Source organism: Pipistrellus kuhlii, unplaced genomic scaffold (assembly GCF_014108245.1).
Source record: "Pipistrellus kuhlii isolate mPipKuh1 unplaced genomic scaffold, mPipKuh1.p scaffold_m20_p_11, whole genome shotgun sequence".
Taxonomy (NCBI): domain Eukaryota; kingdom Metazoa; phylum Chordata; class Mammalia; order Chiroptera; family Vespertilionidae; genus Pipistrellus; species Pipistrellus kuhlii.
In genome coordinates, this window is record NW_023425416.1 from 19,621,025 (window position 1) to 19,638,358 (window position 17,334).

The following is a 17,334-nucleotide window of genomic DNA, read 5'->3' on the forward strand; positions in this document are numbered from 1 at the left end:
ACGTTTACCCTGCGCAGACGCCGCCGCCGCCGCTGCTGCCGCCGCCGCTGTCCCTGCCTTTGCCGCCACCGTCTCAGCTGCCGCCGGCCCCGCGCTGCCCCCGGGAGCCTCCATTGTTCCAGCGGCGCCGGGTCCCGAGACCGGGCAACTTAGGGGCTCTCGAAACAGGAGACAGCCGACTGAGTTGAGACACCGGGGCTCCGGCGGAACCGGGAGCGGCAGGGGTCAGCGCGGGAATCCCGGGGAGCCGGGGCCAGAGCGTGGGAGCGGCAAGGGGCCGGGGTGGCGAGGTCTGAAGTCTCCAGAATTGGGGCTCTCCCTCCCTGGCCCGTCTTTCCCCGCCAAGTGGGGTCGGAGCCCCGGCGGGCGGCCCCGGCGATGAGCCCGGACTCGAGGTGGCCGGTGAGTGCGGGCCTGGGACCGCGGTGAGAGTGGCTAGCGGGGAAGGAGTTGAGTACTTTTGTGGGGCGCGCACTGAGCAGTCCCGCCCAGGTGCCCCTCGGGCCGCTCCAGCCCCCTCCGGGCGAGAGGACTGACAGTGCCTTTCGCTCCCAGCGGGAGTCCCGGGCAACAGTGTATCCTTCGTGGCTACCAGGGTCAACTTCAGGAGAGAGCCTTGTTTAACTTGTTACACTTCGAAAAAAGAGAAACCTCGCCTCATCCGGGAGAGGGCTGCGGCACCTCCTGGGCAGGGCCTGATCCCTTCTGCTCCCGCCCCCAACTTCCTCAGCCCCCTGAGTCTTGCTGCCACCCCCTTGGGCCCACACCCTTTCAGATCTCAGTTTTTGGCTCCCTCCCCTGTGCCTCTGTCACTCAGTCCCAGGGGGACATCTGCCCGGGTCTCTGTGCTACTTCGGAAGCTGGGGAGCCAGTGCAGCAGAGCTGCAGTGCTCACCAGGGACCCATCATTGAAAGAGGAGAGCTTATTTGTGCTCTGATTGGTCTGTGTTTAAAGACACAGAAGCAGGTAGGAAGTAGAAGGGAGCTGGAGTTTCACTGACGTGGAAGTTGGGTGCTTTGACAAAGAGAGGCTGAAGCAGCAGACTTGCTTGGTTAAGTTGCAGAAGAATAGAGGCCTAGAGGGGTCCTTGTTTGTCAGGGAGCTCAGGGTGGCACTGCCTGGAATGGTGCCAAGCCCCTCGCTGAATTGTTACACTCAACTAAGCCTGGAAAAACTGGGGCAGTCTCTGACTAAGCTGGGCTTCCTGGGGGCTGGTGCCATCTGCTGTCTCCATTCACCCAGGAACACTGGAGAGGAGAATGGGAGGGCCCTGAGGACCAGCATGGAGTTGAGTGTGCCTGAATTGTCTTGTTCCTGTTTATACCCTTGGTCTTGGTACCACTGCCAGGGCCAGGACATAGACTTCCTCTAAAGACCTCAGAAATGATCTAGTTCTTTCTATAATCCAGTGATTCAGCTGGATACCAGGACTAAATCATTGCTACCCATTCAAGTTACTGCATGGGCTTAACACTAGCCTTCATCCATCTCTCTCAGCTCCAGATCTGCTGATCCCTCATTACTCTATTCATTCAACAAGTTATTCATTCATTTGCCAAAAACTGAATGTCCACTTGTATTCCAAGTACTGGGGGTATAGAGGTGGGTAGGCTCTGGTGTCTGCAGTGCATAGCTCCAGTCGAGTGGGAGGAGACAAAGAGGTGAAAATGGAATGCTATGAAAGCACAGTTCCCCATAGGAGAGACAAAGAAGGCATAACAAGTGACATTTAATGTGAGTTTTGAAGAATGAGTAGGAGCTCACCAATCAGAATGGAAAGCATTCCAATAGAGGTCCTCTTGCAGGAATAAGAGGTTATAACTTTAAGGAAATGACAAGTTGCCTTGGATAGACAGACACACAGATGCAGCTGGTGAAGAGAAGAGTCTGGAAAGGAGGACTAAGGCCAGACAATGAAAGGAGCACTTGAATGTCAACATAGGGGATTTGGTTATTATCCTTAAGTAGGGAGCATCTGAAAGCTTTTTTTTTTTTTAATTGATTTTTTACAGAGAGGAAGGGAGAGAGATAGAGAGATAGAAACGTCGATGAGAGAGGAACATCGACCAGCTGCCTCTTGCACACCCCCTACCGGGGATGTGCCCGCAACCATCGTACATGCCCCTGACTGGAATCGAACCTGGGACCTTTCAGTCCACAGACCGACGCTCTACCACTGAGCTTGAAGAATTGAGGCATAGGGCAGAATAACCAGGCAAGAGGTGATGAGGCCCATGATGTGGAGAAGATGGTATTTGCATATGCTGTAGAGGTGGGCTGGCCAGGATCCTTGAAGGGTTGGAGGGAGTGATCATAAACTCTTCCCAGGCCTATGCTAATTAATCTGTAAATTCTAGATGTGACAGCATGGGGGTGGACTTTGACGTGAAGACTTTCTGCCACAACTTGCGGGCAACTAAGCCACCATATGAGTGCCCCGTGGAGACTTGCCGCAAGGTGTACAAGAGTTACAGTGGCATTGAGTACCACTTGTACCATTATGACCACGACAACCCACCACCCCCGCAGCAGACTCCTCTCCGTAAGCACAAGAAGAAGGGGCGCCAGTCACGCCCAGCCAACAAGCAGTCTCCCAGCCCCTCAGAGGTATCCCAGTCACCCAGCCGTGAGGTGATAAACTATGCACAGGCCCAGCGCATGGTGGAGGTAGACCTGCACGGCCGCGTCCACCGCATCAGCATCTTTGACAACCTGGATGTGGTGTCCGAGGATGATGAGGCCCCTGAGGAGGCCCCTGAGAATGGCAGCAACAAAGAGAACACTGAGACGCCGGCAGTGACTCCCAAGTCAGGCAAGCATAAGAACAAGGAGAAGCGCAAGGATTCCAACCATCACCACCACCATAATGCTTCTGCCAGCACCACTCCCAAGCTGCCAGAGGTTGTGTACCGTGAGCTGGATCAGGACACCCCTGATGCCCCACCCCGGCCAACTTCCTATTACCGGTAAGGCCAACTCTGCCTCCTAACTCTGGAACACTGGTCAAGCAGGGCTCAGGAGCCTGAGAGCAGTGACAGGCAGCAGATAGGAGAGTAGCAGGGATAAAGGATAGCAGGAGCACACTATTAGGGCAGTAAGAGGAACAGTACCCCAGCTGATGATGGTGGCACTTACTATAACTACTCCTTCATGTTATTCTCATAACACACTTAGGTAGGTATTGTGCTCATTCCACAGATGAGGAAACTACAGAAAGGGGGCCAGTAGGTAGCTGAACCCAGTATTCAAACCCAGGCTCGATTGACTCCAAAGCTGCACTATTTCCACTGTATCAGAGGATCCCTTCTCTGGTTCCTGACTCGCTCCACTCCCTCACTGTGTGACCTTGGGAAAGGCATCTGGCTCTGGTGTTCTAGTGACCCCGTCTGTAGAGCCGGTTTAATGTTCCTCTGCCTGCTTAAAGGTAGAAGACTGGGACCTAAAAGCAGTTTGTAAATCTGCAGGGGTAATTTTCTCATTATTTGTTCTGTTATTGTCACCCCTCATTTAGCATGCCTAAGCAGTGTTTCCATCAACTATATTTGGTAATCCTCCAGTGGCCTTTTTATTTATTTTTATTTTATTTTTTTAATATATTTTATTGATTTTTTACAGAGAGGGAGAGAGAGGGATAGAGAGTTCGAAACATCGATGAGAGAATCATCGATCCGCTGCCTCTTGCACACCCCTTCCTGGGGATGTGCCCGCAACCCAGGTACATGCCCTTGACCGGAATCGAACCTGGGATCTTTCAGTCCGCAGGCCAACGCTCTATCCACTGAGCCAAACCGGTTTCTGCCAATGGCCTTTTTATTTATTTCATTTAATTGTTTCTTGGTACCCCACTTCCTTCCAGAAGTTAATCAGGTGGTTCTCTTTTTTTTTTCTTCCCACAGTGGCTCTTTTTTTTTTTTTTTTTTTTTTTAATATATTTTATTGATTTTTAACAGAGAGAAAGGGAGAGAGATAGAGAGCTAGAAAAGTCGATGAGAGAGAAACGTCAACCAGCTGCCTCTTGCACACCCCCTACCGGGGATGTGCCCGCAACCAAGGTACATGCCCTTGACCGGAATCGAACCTGGGACCTTTCAGTCCGCAGGCCAACGCTCTACCACTGAGCCAAGCCGGCTTCAGCCCCACAGTGGCTCTTAATAAAGTCACAGGCATAGGCTAAATTCCTTGAACATGGGGTAAAAATGAAGGGGTGGGGCAATGTGGTCATAAAATTACATACAGAAAGCCTAGCTGAAGGATGGTACAAAAATCAAGTGTAAAAGTTACCTCTGAGAGTTTAGGCATCCAAGGCAAAAAGGGCATTCTGATGAGTTAGTTAAGGAGCAATATTTGGTGTCAACTAATCAGAATGCTTGATCTCTGAGAAGGACTTAGAAAAGTTTTTATATGAAAAATTTTTACCAAAAGTGCCATCCGTATGATGATATACTAATGTCATAAAAGGCAAATCTCATAAAAACAAATCTGTGGGAACCCAAGTAATTTGGCTCAATGTGTCACTTTTTTCTCTTGCCTATTCACGTGTTACCCAGTCTCCTTCCTTTCTTCCATTCTTTCATCTATTCGGCCCAGCTTCACTTCCTTCTGACTTTACACTATCTTTTCTGTTAGACTGTCATGTCCACTCCCAACACACAGACCTTCGGGGCCTGCCCTCCCTTCTACTGGCTCCCTCCTAAGGCGCTCTTTGCTCTGATAGGCAGCTTAGCCTAGCTCATTCTGCTCCTTTTCTTCCTCCCTCCACTCAGATTCACTCTTTCCTCCTGGGGCTCAGGTCTGCTCTCTATCAGTTGGAGGTATGTTGTATGTAATTTATTACTATTGTTAGCAAAACTGCCCTAGTTTGGGAAGTTATTTGCTTTTTATGTAAATTTTGGAAGATTTGAGATCATCTCTCTAATAACACCACTCGCTCTCTCTTGCATCTGAGTGCTTTTTTGAGGGGGAGTGGGAGGGCGGAGTGTCAACTGGTGAGCCAGGAATTCTACATGACACGCCACCTACTTTATCTGTGCTGTAGCCTGTAATATGGGTGCATTGTAGAAGTGTGCTATGCACTCTCGGGTAATGTCTTGGCAGAGAAAAGTTTTGGAGCTGATTACAAGATCTGGAAGGGGCCATACGGTTCACACTAGCTCTGAGCCACACCCTTTTTCAAGGATGAGGGCATTATAGTCACCTTTGGGACGAGGTAAAGGACTAAGAAATAAGCTGCTTCCTATAGACATAGCATTTTAATCTCTCTTCCCTTCTGCCTCCAAAGTACCTTTCAAATGAACAACACTGGGGACTTGTTTCTGTGTGGTAAATCAAACATGGTTCTTGCAACACATAAACACCTATAATCAAAGGCAAGGTGGTTGGTCAGGGTTATACAAAAGCTAATGATAAACCTAACATTTATTGAGTGCTTACTACATGCCAGGTACTGTTCCTAAGTACTTTACTTGTATTAACTCACTTAATGCTTACAATAGCTATATGAAATAATTTCATATTAGCATCACCACTTTAAGATGAGGAAACCTAGGCCCAGGGAGGCTAGCTCACTTGCCTAGTATCATGGCTTCCACCCAGCACACTTTGATTTCTGGCACATGCCCAGATTGATCCCCAGTGGGGGTTATGCAGGAGGCAGCCAATCATTGCTGCTGCTTCTCATCACTGATGTTTCTATCTCTCTCTCCCTCTCTGAAATCAATAAAAATATATTTTTTTAAATAAAATAAAGCATGGCTCCAGAGCCTTTGTTTGCCTGGCCTGCTTTAGCATTAGAGCCCCATTTCCCTTGTGGAGAGAAGAAGTGCAGCTTGCTATGTGCCACTTGATTTAGCCCATTTACTTTTGTAATCTTTTGGGAGGAAGTATTATTTTTTTTTCTCAAAACTTTTTTTTTTTTAATCAATCTTTATTGTTCATATTATTACAAAGGTTCCTCATTTCTTCCCCCCTCCACCAGGTTCCCACCCCACCCTCCGCCCCTCCCCACACACCACTGTCCTCATCCATAGGTGCACAGTTTATGTTCAGTCTCTTCCTCCCTCCCTTTCCCCTGAGAACAGTCAGTCCACTCCCCTCCCATATCACCAACTCTACTACAATGAACAGCTATTATTGTTCATCAGGTTTTTCAATCTCCTTTTTTTGTTGTTGTTTTTTTTAAAATTAATAAACTTTTACACTTCTAAGAATAAATTTTAAGATCTAATAATTTTAAACCTTGTTTTTTTTTCTGCCCTGGGAATTGAGAGCAAACTTGTTTACATGTAAACTTGCCCTTAGGCTATCAAAAGGTGTAGCCATTCAAGTGTAAATGGACACATTGTTTAAACCTAGCTGCTGGTTGGAATTGGATTAGCTGTTCTGGGTGGAAAGGGCTTGTCATTCCCTTTCTCCATTAAAATTAAGGTGTTAGCTTTAAAACCTCTTTTTGGCAAGAGACCTTAAACTTTCAGAACTTTAAATTTTTTAGATAGTAAATCAGTTACTTAGCATTTTCTCAAATCAATAATACCTCCACATGCCCAAGGATACACTTCACACAAAAGACATTTCCAAATATGATAGATCAACCAACCTCATCCAGGCCCCACACAGGGCACTCCCAGATCAACACCCCAGCGCTATACTAACTCAACACATCCAGATCTAAGCCTTCATCACTTGATTCAGCAGACACTCAAGTTCCCCCAAAAGTTTCCAGCCATGTCTGAGAGGCAGCCTTGGGGCAGGGGCAGCGAAGAGCGAGCTGTTTCGGGCCTGGTTGCTCCGGGCCTGGCCTCTGTTGCTCTGGTCCGTTCCACAACCAGCTTCTCCGGGCTTGGCTGCTGCTGCTCCGGGCCTGGCCACACCCAACCCGGCCGCTCTGGACCCAGCCACCCGGGCCTGGCCGCTGGGAGGAAGTATTATTATCTTAATTCTATCTTTAATAAAACAGGTTCAGAAAAGAGCAGTGATGCCCTGAAGGTCACAAAGTAGCAGAGCCAGATTTTTATTTTTTTCAGAGCCAGGATTTAAATATAGGTTTGTTAGAAGCCAAAGCCCCATTCATTCTATTGTAGCTCCCTATAGTTTTATAATACTAGAGTCCAGGTGATCCAGAGCATGGTAAGGGTGTGGGGAGCCCAGTGAGTGCCCCAGGGTGGAGTCTGAATCCTAGCTTTACCACTTCCTGATTGTGTGACCTTTCTGTGTTGGGCAATTAATTAACTTCTCAAAGCTTGAATTTCCTCATCTGCAAAATGAGGGCAATAAGAACATTGACCCTGTGGCTGTGGTGAAAATAAATGTGGTAACAACACAATGCCTGGCTTATAGTACATCTTAACTATTCTGATAGTTATCTCCCAGGGCTATCCAGAGAACAAAGACAGTATCTATAGTTTGAGGGAGCCCTGAGCTGGTGCTGGCAACAGCTGACCAGACCCACAGCCTCTCCATTCAGGACACTGCCAGCTGGTGCTGAAACAACTTACATATAATTTGCAAGTGACACCTGAGGAACTTCCTTCTACTGACTCTTTGTACCATCATCCAGATGGGTCCTAGCTGCCCCATCTTCCTCCCTTTAGGAATCTAGTTGAGCCTCTGCACCCCAAGGGAGGGTGTGTAGCAGGTAGGATATGAGGTTTGGAGTTGGCGGGCCTAATGCCACTTCCCAGCCCTACCGCTTTTTCACAAGAGAGCTAGGGCAGGTGCAGTAACCTCAAAACTATGCTTCCTTCCTTTTCTGCAAAACAGGAATGATTACAGGACCTAGAGTACTTGGAGTTAAGGTAAGGATGGAATGAGACAACATATGTAAAGGTACAGGCCTGGCTTAGAGTGAATACTTGGCAAATGTAACAAACTGTCTTTAATGGAGGAAAATCTCAACCATATGATGCTGAGCTGCCTGTGTGCACTGCAGGTACATTGAAAAGTCAGCAGAGGAGCTGGATGAGGAGGTAGAGTATGACATGGATGAAGAGGACTACATCTGGCTGGATATCATGAATGAACGACGGAAGACGGAGGGTGTGAGTCCCATCCCGCAGGAGATCTTTGAGTACTTAATGGACCGGCTGGAGAAGGAGTCCTACTTTGAGAGCCACAACAAAGGCGACCCCAATGCACTAGTGGATGAGGATGCTGTGTGCTGTATCTGCAATGATGGTGAATGCCAGAACAGCAATGTCATCCTCTTTTGTGACATGTGCAATCTGGCCGTGCACCAGGAGTGCTATGGAGTCCCCTACATCCCCGAGGGCCAGTGGCTATGCCGCCGCTGTCTGCAGTCCCCCTCCCGGGCCGTGGACTGTGCCCTGTGCCCCAACAAGGGCGGTGCCTTCAAGCAGACAGATGACGGGCGCTGGGCCCACGTGGTGTGTGCCCTGTGGATCCCCGAGGTCTGCTTCGCCAACACAGTCTTCCTGGAGCCCATCGACAGCATCGAGCACATCCCGCCCGCTCGCTGGAAGCTCACCTGCTACATTTGCAAACAGCGGGGCTCAGGGGCCTGCATTCAGTGCCACAAAGCCAACTGCTACACAGCCTTCCACGTGACATGTGCCCAGCAGGCCGGCCTTTACATGAAGATGGAGCCTGTTCGGGAGACAGGCGCCAACGGCACCTCCTTCAGCGTCCGCAAAACAGCCTACTGTGACATCCATACGCCCCCAGGTTCAGCTCGCCGGCTGCCTGCCTTGTCCCACAGTGAGGGAGAGGAGGAGGAGGATGAGGAGGAGGATGAGGGTAAGAGTTGGAGTTCAGAGAAGGTCAAGAAGGCCAAAGCCAAGTCCCGGATCAAGATGAAGAAGGCACGAAAGATCCTGGCCGAGAAGAGGGCAGCAGCACCTGTGGTGTCAGTGCCCTGCATCCCACCACACAGGTATGTGGGGAGCAGTGGACAGGTTGGTGAGGGAAGAACAAACCCTTCTGGAGACTGATAGCCCCCTGAGTGAAGTGACAGGGTTGGCCTGTTTTCCTATCAGGAGCTATGTAGAAGTTTAAGAAAAAAATCCAAAAGAGATTAGCTATGGCAAGTCACCTGACTTTTACATTAGGAGTCAGAAACTTCCAAGTTTTATTTGGCAGACCTAACATATATTTCAAACTGCCCTTCACTTTGATGGTGTGGTTTAAGTTAGGAGAAAGAGGATGTAATAGCTACCAGCCACAGGAGATGAAAAGTCTGACTCTGAAAGGAGAACTGGATTGAAAAAGGGGGAGGGAAATGCTTAAGGAGTCACAAAATAATTACTGCCACTGTGAATCCAAAGGAGGGCTATGATCAGTTATTTTTAATTCTTATTTTACCTAGTCAATTTCCTATACTGTATCTTGTAACGCTCAGTGTGAGTTGGGTATCCAGGATCAAATAGAGCAATCTTAGGATTCAAATGCCCTGACCCCCTGGGGAACAGGGCAGGGTTAGGGATCTGGACTAGTGCTGGGAGCTTGTCTTCCTGTCTGCTGAGGTGCCATTGATGGCACTATTTGCTCTTGACAGTAGACTTATTCCCTTTTCAACCACATTTAGGAACTCTCACTCGTTACAGACCCTTGTTGTATATAAGAAAATTTGTTATCTGTTTTCTAGGCTCAGTAAAATTACCAACCGCCTAACAATCCAAAGGAAAAGCCAGTTCATGCAGAGGCTGCACAGCTACTGGACACTGAAGCGGCAGTCTCGGAATGGGGTCCCACTCTTACGTCGTCTGCAGACACACTTGCAGTCTCAGAGGAACTGTGAACAAGTTGGGGTACTGTGTCATATTCCCTGTGGGCTCTGGGAACTAAGACCAGAGGATAAGGATCAAGATTTGTAACTATAGCATCCAGTGTCTGAGAGCTTAGACTGTTCCCTTTTTTAAGCTAGCCTTCAAACCAGGCTCAGGAAGAAAATTTTTTTCTTACATGGGGAAGGTGTGGAGAAGAGACGAGATGGGAATGGCAGGGGCATGCTTCCTAGAGGGAGAACCAAGAAGAATTTCTTACAAATTATCCACTTGTAGAAGGGTACTGTTCCTATGTGTTTATTCATTTACTCAACAAGTGTATGCCAAGCATTGGCACAGGGAACACCTAGATTGAGGAGCTCCCACTTGAGCTGGCACACCTGCCAGTAAGTTCGTGGGACCCCTCCTTTGGCTTTACCTGCCCTTAGCCCCAGTTTTCTGGACTATCCTCTCCTCTGCCCTTTCCTCTGACTCCCTCATCATTTTCTGATGCCCTTTTTGCTTCTACAGAGAGAGTCTGAGGATAAGAACTGGGCCCTCAAAGAACAGCTCAAGTCCTGGCAGCGGCTCCGGCATGACCTAGAGAGAGCTCGGCTGCTGGTAGAGCTGATTCGCAAGCGGGAGAAACTCAAAAGGGAGACGGTGAGTGCTCCTGGGCCAGGTCTATTTTACAGAAAACATATCTGGGAGAAGGAAAAGCATGTATAACTAACCAGCAAGTAATAGGGTGGATGCTCAGTGTGCTCTCAGGCTCACCAGAAACAGAATGTCAGAGAAGAAAATGAATGGCACTTTTAATTATGTGATACAGGTAGCTAGTGCTGTAAGTGAAATCAAGGAAGGGAAAGGCCAGAGTAGTTGGGAGTTTCCCTGGGTGGGGCCTTGTAGAACATAGACCTGAGTGAGTACATTCAGCTATTAGGGGTGGGAAGGAAGGCAAATTCCCAAACCAGCTTCGACCATCTCCCAAGACCTCTCTGCCAAAGGACTGGCCTGGGCCTGGCTGATGGGGCCTTTCTGTGTGTCAGATCAAGGTCCAGCAGATCGCCATGGAGATGCAGCTGACCCCTTTTCTCATCCTCCTTCGCAAAACCTTGGAGCAGCTCCAAGAGAAGGACACGGGCAACATCTTCAGCGAGCCGGTCCCTCTGTCTGAGGTAACCGAATTGGACGAAGTAAGAATCCCTTCCCCTCGCTCCACCTTCTTTCTGTTCCTCTCCCAGTTGGACCCCTGCTGCAGGTCTGGGCCAGGGACTAGGAGGGGACCTCGAAGAGAGGGGCTGGTGGCTCTGGGGCTCCAGGATGAACTGGAGCCACATGCATCACCTGGACTCTGTCTTGTCCCTGTCATACCCCAAGTGCCCAGAATGGGAGGCAGTCTGCACTCCCTCCCCAGAGGCAGGGACTGAATCTGCCAAATGAATAATTGCAAGGCAGGAAGACACTTTCCGGGTGCTGACCCCTAGAACGGAGACTTTAGAAGGCTCAGCACCTAAAGAACCAGCTCTGAAGCCCTAGGTCCTGACTGGCAGACTCTTCTCTCTAAAAGGTATAAAATGAGAGGCCTAAGGCAGCAGCCTCCTTATAAGTCTTAATGATAAGCAAAAAAGAGCTATAGGAATGCAAGGTGGTATTATTTCCAGAGGAATCTCCTGGCTATTTTCTTGTTGAAGCCTCATACGGCTCTAGGAAGTGGATTTTGGCAGTAATTTTATCACTTTTCCAGGCCAGGAAAAGAAGGCCCAGAGAGGTTAAGAGACTTGCCAAGATCACACAGCTTGTGACTGGTAAAGTCAAGACTGAATCCAGTTCTCTTTTCCCTGAGCTATATGCCTACCTCTAACTGTGGTGGGAGGAGGTTACAGATGCATTTCAAGGGGTAGTATTAGGGGCAGGGGTTCAGGGGGAATGAGAAGCATATCTCCACTTAGCTACACCTACCCTGTTCTCCCAGGTACCTGACTATCTAGACCACATCAAAAAGCCCATGGATTTTTTCACCATGAAGCAGAACTTGGAGGCTTATCGCTACCTGAACTTTGATGATTTTGAGGAGGACTTCAACCTCATCGTCAGCAACTGCCTCAAGTATAACGCCAAGGACACCATCTTCTACCGGGCAGCGGTGCGGCTCCGTGACCAGGGTGGTGCTGTTCTCCGCCAGGCCCGGCGCCAGGCAGAAAAAATGGGCATTGACTTTGAGACGGGCATGCATATCCCCCACAACCTGCCTGGAGACGAGGCCCCACACCACACTGAAGATGGTGGGTGATGAGTCACACACACATAGAGGCCAAAGCTAGGGATGAACAGCTTTCCAAAAGTCCCCTCCTGGGAGCAGGCAGTATAGGCAGGAAGCAGTTAGGCTGAGCAGTGACAAGCCATCCCCAGGAAGCCAAATGGGTGAATGGATAGCAATGCCTGTCAGTTCACATCTTGGTTCTGCTATTTTATAGCTGTTCATGGTGAGCAGCTGAGGGGAGAAGTTTCTTTTTCTTTTCTTTTTTATTATATTTTTATTGATTTCAGAGAGAAAGAGAGAGGTAGAGAGAGAGAGAAACATCAATTATGAGAGAATCATTGATCAGCTGCCTCTTGCACACCCCACACTGGGGACTGAGCCCACAACCGGGCAGGTGCCCTGACCAAGAATCAAACCATGACCTCCTGGTTTAACCATCCGGCAACACTGACCGGGCAAGAGTGGGTTTCTTACTGCCTGTCCAGATTTAAGGGTCCAAAGACCTGCCCTGAATCTGACCTTTCCCCCCATCCCCACTCCTAGCAGCAGAGGAGGAGCGGCTGGTCCTGCTGGAGAACCAGAAGCACCTGCCAGCGGAAGAGCAGCTGAAGTTGTTGCTGGAACGGTTGGATGAAGTGAACTCCAGCAAGCAGAGTGTGGGCCGCTCCCGGCGTGCAAAGATGATCAAGAAAGAGATGACAGCGCTTCGGCGGAAGCTTGCCCACCAGCGGGAAACTGGAAGGGATGGGCCTGAGCGCCATGGCCCTTCCAGCCGGGGCAGCCTGACACCTCACCCAGCAGCCTGTGACAAGGATGGGCAGACAGACAGTGCCGCTGAGGAGAGCAGCAGCCAGGAGACAAGCAAAGGTCTGAACCCCATAACAAGGTGGATCCCAAAGCAAATTAGACTTAGACTCTGCAGCACACACTCAGCCCCTGCCATCCCCAAGGCAGAGGTGTTTCTTGCACAGCTAGCTGTACTTTTTCCCTCATTCCCCAATCAGAGGCTTCTTAGCTGTATCTCTGGCTATTTGTATAAGAGACACTGTTCCCAATTCCATGACCCTGAAATCATCTCCCCAACAATAGCTGGAGTATTGGACTTATACACCCAGGGCATACCCTGGATGACATCTACCCTTCCCACATCAGGCCCCTCACCAACTTTCCTTCTCTCTTTCTCTGCTCCAGGCCTGGGTCCCAACATGTCCTCAACCCCCGCACATGAGGTGGGCAGGAGAACCTCAGTTCTGTTCTCCAAAAAGAACCCGAAGACAGCTGGACCGCCCAAGAGGCCGGGCCGGCCCCCCAAAAACCGGGAGAGCCAGATGACCCCCAGCCACGGAGGCAGTCCTGTGGGGCCCCCTCAGCTTCCCATCATGGGCTCCCTGCGTCAGCGCAAGCGGGGTAGGAGCCCCCGGCCCAGTTCGAGCTCAGACAGCGACAGTGATAAATCCACAGAAGACCCCCCAATGGGTGAGCCTCACCACCCAGTCCCCAAAGAGAGCGAAGCTACCATCTTCCCCAACATAACTTCCACCTCTCCCTTCATTTTCCCATAATATCTGAGAGCTAGAAGGGCCCTTAGGAATCATTTAATTCAGTCCCCTCATTTTACAAACTGGGAAACTGAAACCCATAGACACTGATCCAGCTAGATTCCCATCCAGGCCCCCCTCCATTGTATCACTTCACCTTTTCTCTTCTCATCCTCCTTGGTGATCTCCTGCCCTTTAAGCCATTTGTGTCCTAAAGTCTATAACTGCCAAGGGAAGTGTAAGGGATGGGGCAGGGCTGTGGCCAGCTGTGGTGGACACCACCCAGAGCTAGCTCTGCCGGCCAAGGTTGGAGGAATATTCCAGCACAGAAAGGGAAGCCAGGCTCTAAGTACCTCTCACCCCCGTGCCATCTCTGATCTACATCTTCCTGACCGATTCCTTCCCTCCTCCCCTTCCCCCCCAACCAAGACTTACCAGCCAATGGCTTCAGCAGTGGAAACCAGCCAGTCAAGAAGAGTTTCTTGGTATATCGTAATGACTGCAGCCTTCCCCGGAGCAGCTCAGACTCTGAGTCCAGCAGCAGTAGCAGCAGCAGTGCTGCCTCAGATCGGACCAGGTACCGGCCCTTCAGATCCAGGCCTGCCTCTGGGATGCCCTTCCGGTTTTCCCTCTGGGAAGTGGGATGGCAGCCATCTCAGCCTACATTAAGATGGCTCAAATCCAAGGTTCTCTGCAAATAAATGGAATAGATGAGAATATCACCATAATGGAATGAAAGGAACCATACTGGGTTCAGCTGATGTTTTAGAGCAGAGGACATAAACTCTTGCTTTGTGGCCTGGATTGGCCTACAGACATATTTTGTTTGGCCAGCAGGGTGTGTTTTTAAGAATGGAATTCAGAAGTACCACATAAAATTCCCAGTTTCTGTGTTCCTTTTAAAATTAGGTCTGCCAAATCTGCCCAGTATTGCTTTTAGACAGGGTATACATTCGTCAGCACCACTGCTAAACCCAGCCCACATCAGTCAAATCAGTGCCAAGCCACTGAGAGCATTTTGATTTGAAAATCCTTAAGTAGCTCCTGCTTTCCAAAAGTCTTAGACGCTGGAGGTTTAAAGAAGAAAGAACACCCACCATGCCATTTTCCACTCTTTGTCTACAGCACAACACCCTCAAAACAAGGCAGGGGCAAGCCCTCCTTCTCTCGGGGCACATTCCCAGAGGACAGCAGTGAAGATACCTCAGGCACTGAGAATGAGGCCTACTCCGTGGGTACTGGCCGCGGCGTGGGCCACAGCAGTAAGTACCCCCGCCCGAGGCCAGGGATGCTGGGGGCCCAGTGTCCGGGCCTTACCAGCCCCCTGTCTGCTGATCTGCCCCCTCTCTCCCGTTCCTGTGAAGTTGTAAGGAAGAGTCTGAGCCGGGGAGCTGGCTGGCTGTCTGAGGATGAGGACTCCCCACTGGATGCTCTGGACCTGGTGTGGGCCAAATGCCGAGGGTATCCATCATACCCAGCTCTGGTAGGTTTCTGCTTTTTTTTGGGTCATATTCCTTGCCTGTCAACCCCAGAATGCAGACTCACAATTAGTAGACTTTTTCTACTCTCTCCTGAGCTGCAGAGTTCAGGGGTCTTTGCCAGGTAGAGAGTTAGAGGTCCCTGGTTAGTTTCTCCAGCCTTCCCTTTTCCTTCCCATGACCCCTTGGGCTCTGAAATAATTGCAGTAGCATGATAACCTTTCCATGTCTCTACTTCAAAGGAATCTCCAAATTCTTAGGTAGAGTAAGCCTTGGGAAAGAGGGACTGAACCAAACCAAGGTCTTATTATTCCTTCAGATCATTGATCCAAAGATGCCCCGGGAAGGTATGTTCCACCATGGGGTTCCCATTCCTGTGCCCCCACTAGAGGTGCTGAAACTTGGGGAGCAGATGACCCAGGAAGCCCGAGAGCATCTCTACCTCGTCCTCTTCTTTGACAACAAGCGAACCTGGTAAGGGAGGAGGGGAGCATGTGGTGGCTCACAGCCACAAATACAACCGTGGAAATGGGGGCAGATTGCCAGGAAATTCCAGCAACAGACAGGCTGGGCTGTCACCATTCAGTGGGGGGAGGGAGTTAGGTCTTTAAGAAAAAGGGTTGTGTTGACCACAAGTCTGAGCAACTGATTGGGCACAGCTGACAAACAGCTGTGACTAGAAAACAAAGAACCATCAGTGACTGTGACAAATATGGGAGTGGCTCCCCACCCAGATTGAGGTGACTTCTAAGACTTAGTTTTCCCACCTCTGCCTCCATGTTGACAAGATTAGGATAAAGCAGGCATAAAATCAGACTCTGAATCCCTCTTATGTCTCATTTACATATGTAATCTTTTTGTTAATTATATGCAGAGGATTTTTAATACCAGTAAAGTCTGCCTGGAACCTGTGGGACAGGGGACTATTTCAGGTTAGGTTAGGGCTCCTTTTTGTACCCATAAGTATCCTGTGGGTACCCGTCAGTGTGACAGTTGACTGGGCTCTTTTATCACTGAACAGTTATTTGAGGGCCCACCAGAGTCTCATTCTTAGGACATGTGTTTGAATGAATTGAGTGAGGAAGGCTGGTGTTTACTGACCTCCCAGAGAGGACTTATTTGATCCTTGCTTCATCTTGTAGGCAATGGCTGCCTAGGACTAAGTTGGTTCCTCTGGGTGTGAACCAGGACCTCGACAAGGAGAAGATGCTGGAGGGCCGCAAGTCTAACATCCGCAAATCAGTGCAGATTGCCTACCATAGGGCTCTGCAACACCGCAGCAAGGTCCAGGGCGAGCAGAGCAGCGAGACCAGTGATAGTGACTGATACTGCCAGCACAGCCCAATCCACAGTGCCCTGCCACCTCTCTCCCCTTTGCTCACTGTCCTGGAGTGGCACCGGCCTCTGCACTGATTCATTCCTGGTCTTGGGGCCAGTCTCAGGGGAAGCTGGGTAGGGGAGGTCCCTCCTGCCCTGAGTGCAGCTGGACTGTACAGAACACTCCAAGGGCCCATGGTAGCTCTGTGCAAAGAGAGGGGAGGTCCCACAGGCCAGAAAGCTCCAGAGACCTCACAGCATTGTAGTGCAGGGTGGTGGGCCAAGGTTAGAACACTGCATAAAACAGGCCAGCCCATCACCTCTGCCTGCTCATGCCAGGAGAATCCATAACTGCCTATTGGCCTGAGGCCTGTGCAGGAGATAAGGTGAACGGGCATTCGCCCTGCCTAACAGTGGGATTGATGTCTGTCCAGCCTGGAAGAGGGGCACTAGGTGACCCCCTCCCCTGCTTTTGTAAATACTGTAATTAGTGGAGAATTTAAATTATTCTCATTTGTAACTGCGTTTCCGGGTCGCGCCAGAGTCATTTGGTACTAAAAAGACTGGGGCCTGTCCCCTCTTCCCTTCTTCCCATAGATTTCCCCACCTTTCAAACTGGTTTGTATTTATTTCAAAAGAAGAAAATATATTGATTCTTAGAAAATACTGTTTGGAATTCTTGGTTCCTGCCTTCTGCCAGGGCAAAGGGAGGTTCTGTTCCCCGGGGATGGCAAATAATTGGGCCCAAGTGGTTGCTGGCTGTTGCATTTGTAAGACAACAGCAAAAATAATATGACAGCTCTCATTTCTCATGCACTTCTGAGTGGCAGTGCCTCCGTTAGCTCCTATAGATACAGTTTCATGTATCCTTGCATTAATTAAAGGAAAGGTTAATAATAGGGTGATTATTTCCACAAAGACATAGGTTTTGAAAAATTAAGTAACTTGCCTAAGTTCTCAGTAGGAAGTTGCCAGAAAGCTCCAGAGACCTCATGGCATTATAGTGCAGGGTGGTGGGCCAAGG

At 49.6% G+C, this 17,334-nt stretch overlaps 1 protein-coding gene across 11 annotated transcripts; it reads left to right on the top strand.

The window, feature by feature from the left end:
* Nucleotides 1-16,976, top strand: BRPF1 (bromodomain and PHD finger containing 1). 11 transcript variants are annotated; one of them, XM_036431016.2, is made up of 14 exons: nt 1-402; nt 2,359-2,967; nt 7,926-8,885; nt 9,597-9,759; nt 10,246-10,377; nt 10,764-10,910; nt 11,690-11,999; nt 12,521-12,844; nt 13,169-13,453; nt 13,945-14,092; nt 14,641-14,777; nt 14,880-14,998; nt 15,313-15,467; nt 16,136-16,976. In XM_036431016.2, exons 2-14 carry the CDS (start codon nt 2,369-2,371, stop codon nt 16,317-16,319), a joined length of 3,663 nt encoding a protein of 1,220 aa, XP_036286909.1. In that variant the 5' UTR covers nt 1-402; nt 2,359-2,368; the 3' UTR covers nt 16,320-16,976. The 11 variants fall into 11 exon arrangements, with proteins under 11 accessions (XP_036286909.1, XP_036286911.1, XP_036286903.1 ...); XM_036431018.2 differs by having other exon boundaries at nt 10,764-10,892; XM_036431017.2 differs by having other exon boundaries at nt 2-402; nt 12,524-12,844.
* Nucleotides 16,977-17,334: the final 358 nt, after the last annotated feature.

Excerpts from the sequence above, each read along its gene's own strand:
- BRPF1 (XM_036431010.2), top strand. The coding sequence starts at position 2,369 with ATGGGGGTGGACTTTGACGTGAAGACTTTCTGCCACAACTTGCGGGCA. Across the intron at positions 9,760-10,245 it reads GGAACTGTGAACAAGTTGGG|AGAGAGTCTGAGGATAAGAA; the intron begins GTACTGTGTCAT and ends TTGCTTCTACAG. Across the intron at positions 10,378-10,763 it reads AGAAACTCAAAAGGGAGACG|ATCAAGGTCCAGCAGATCGC; the intron begins GTGAGTGCTCCT and ends TCTGTGTGTCAG.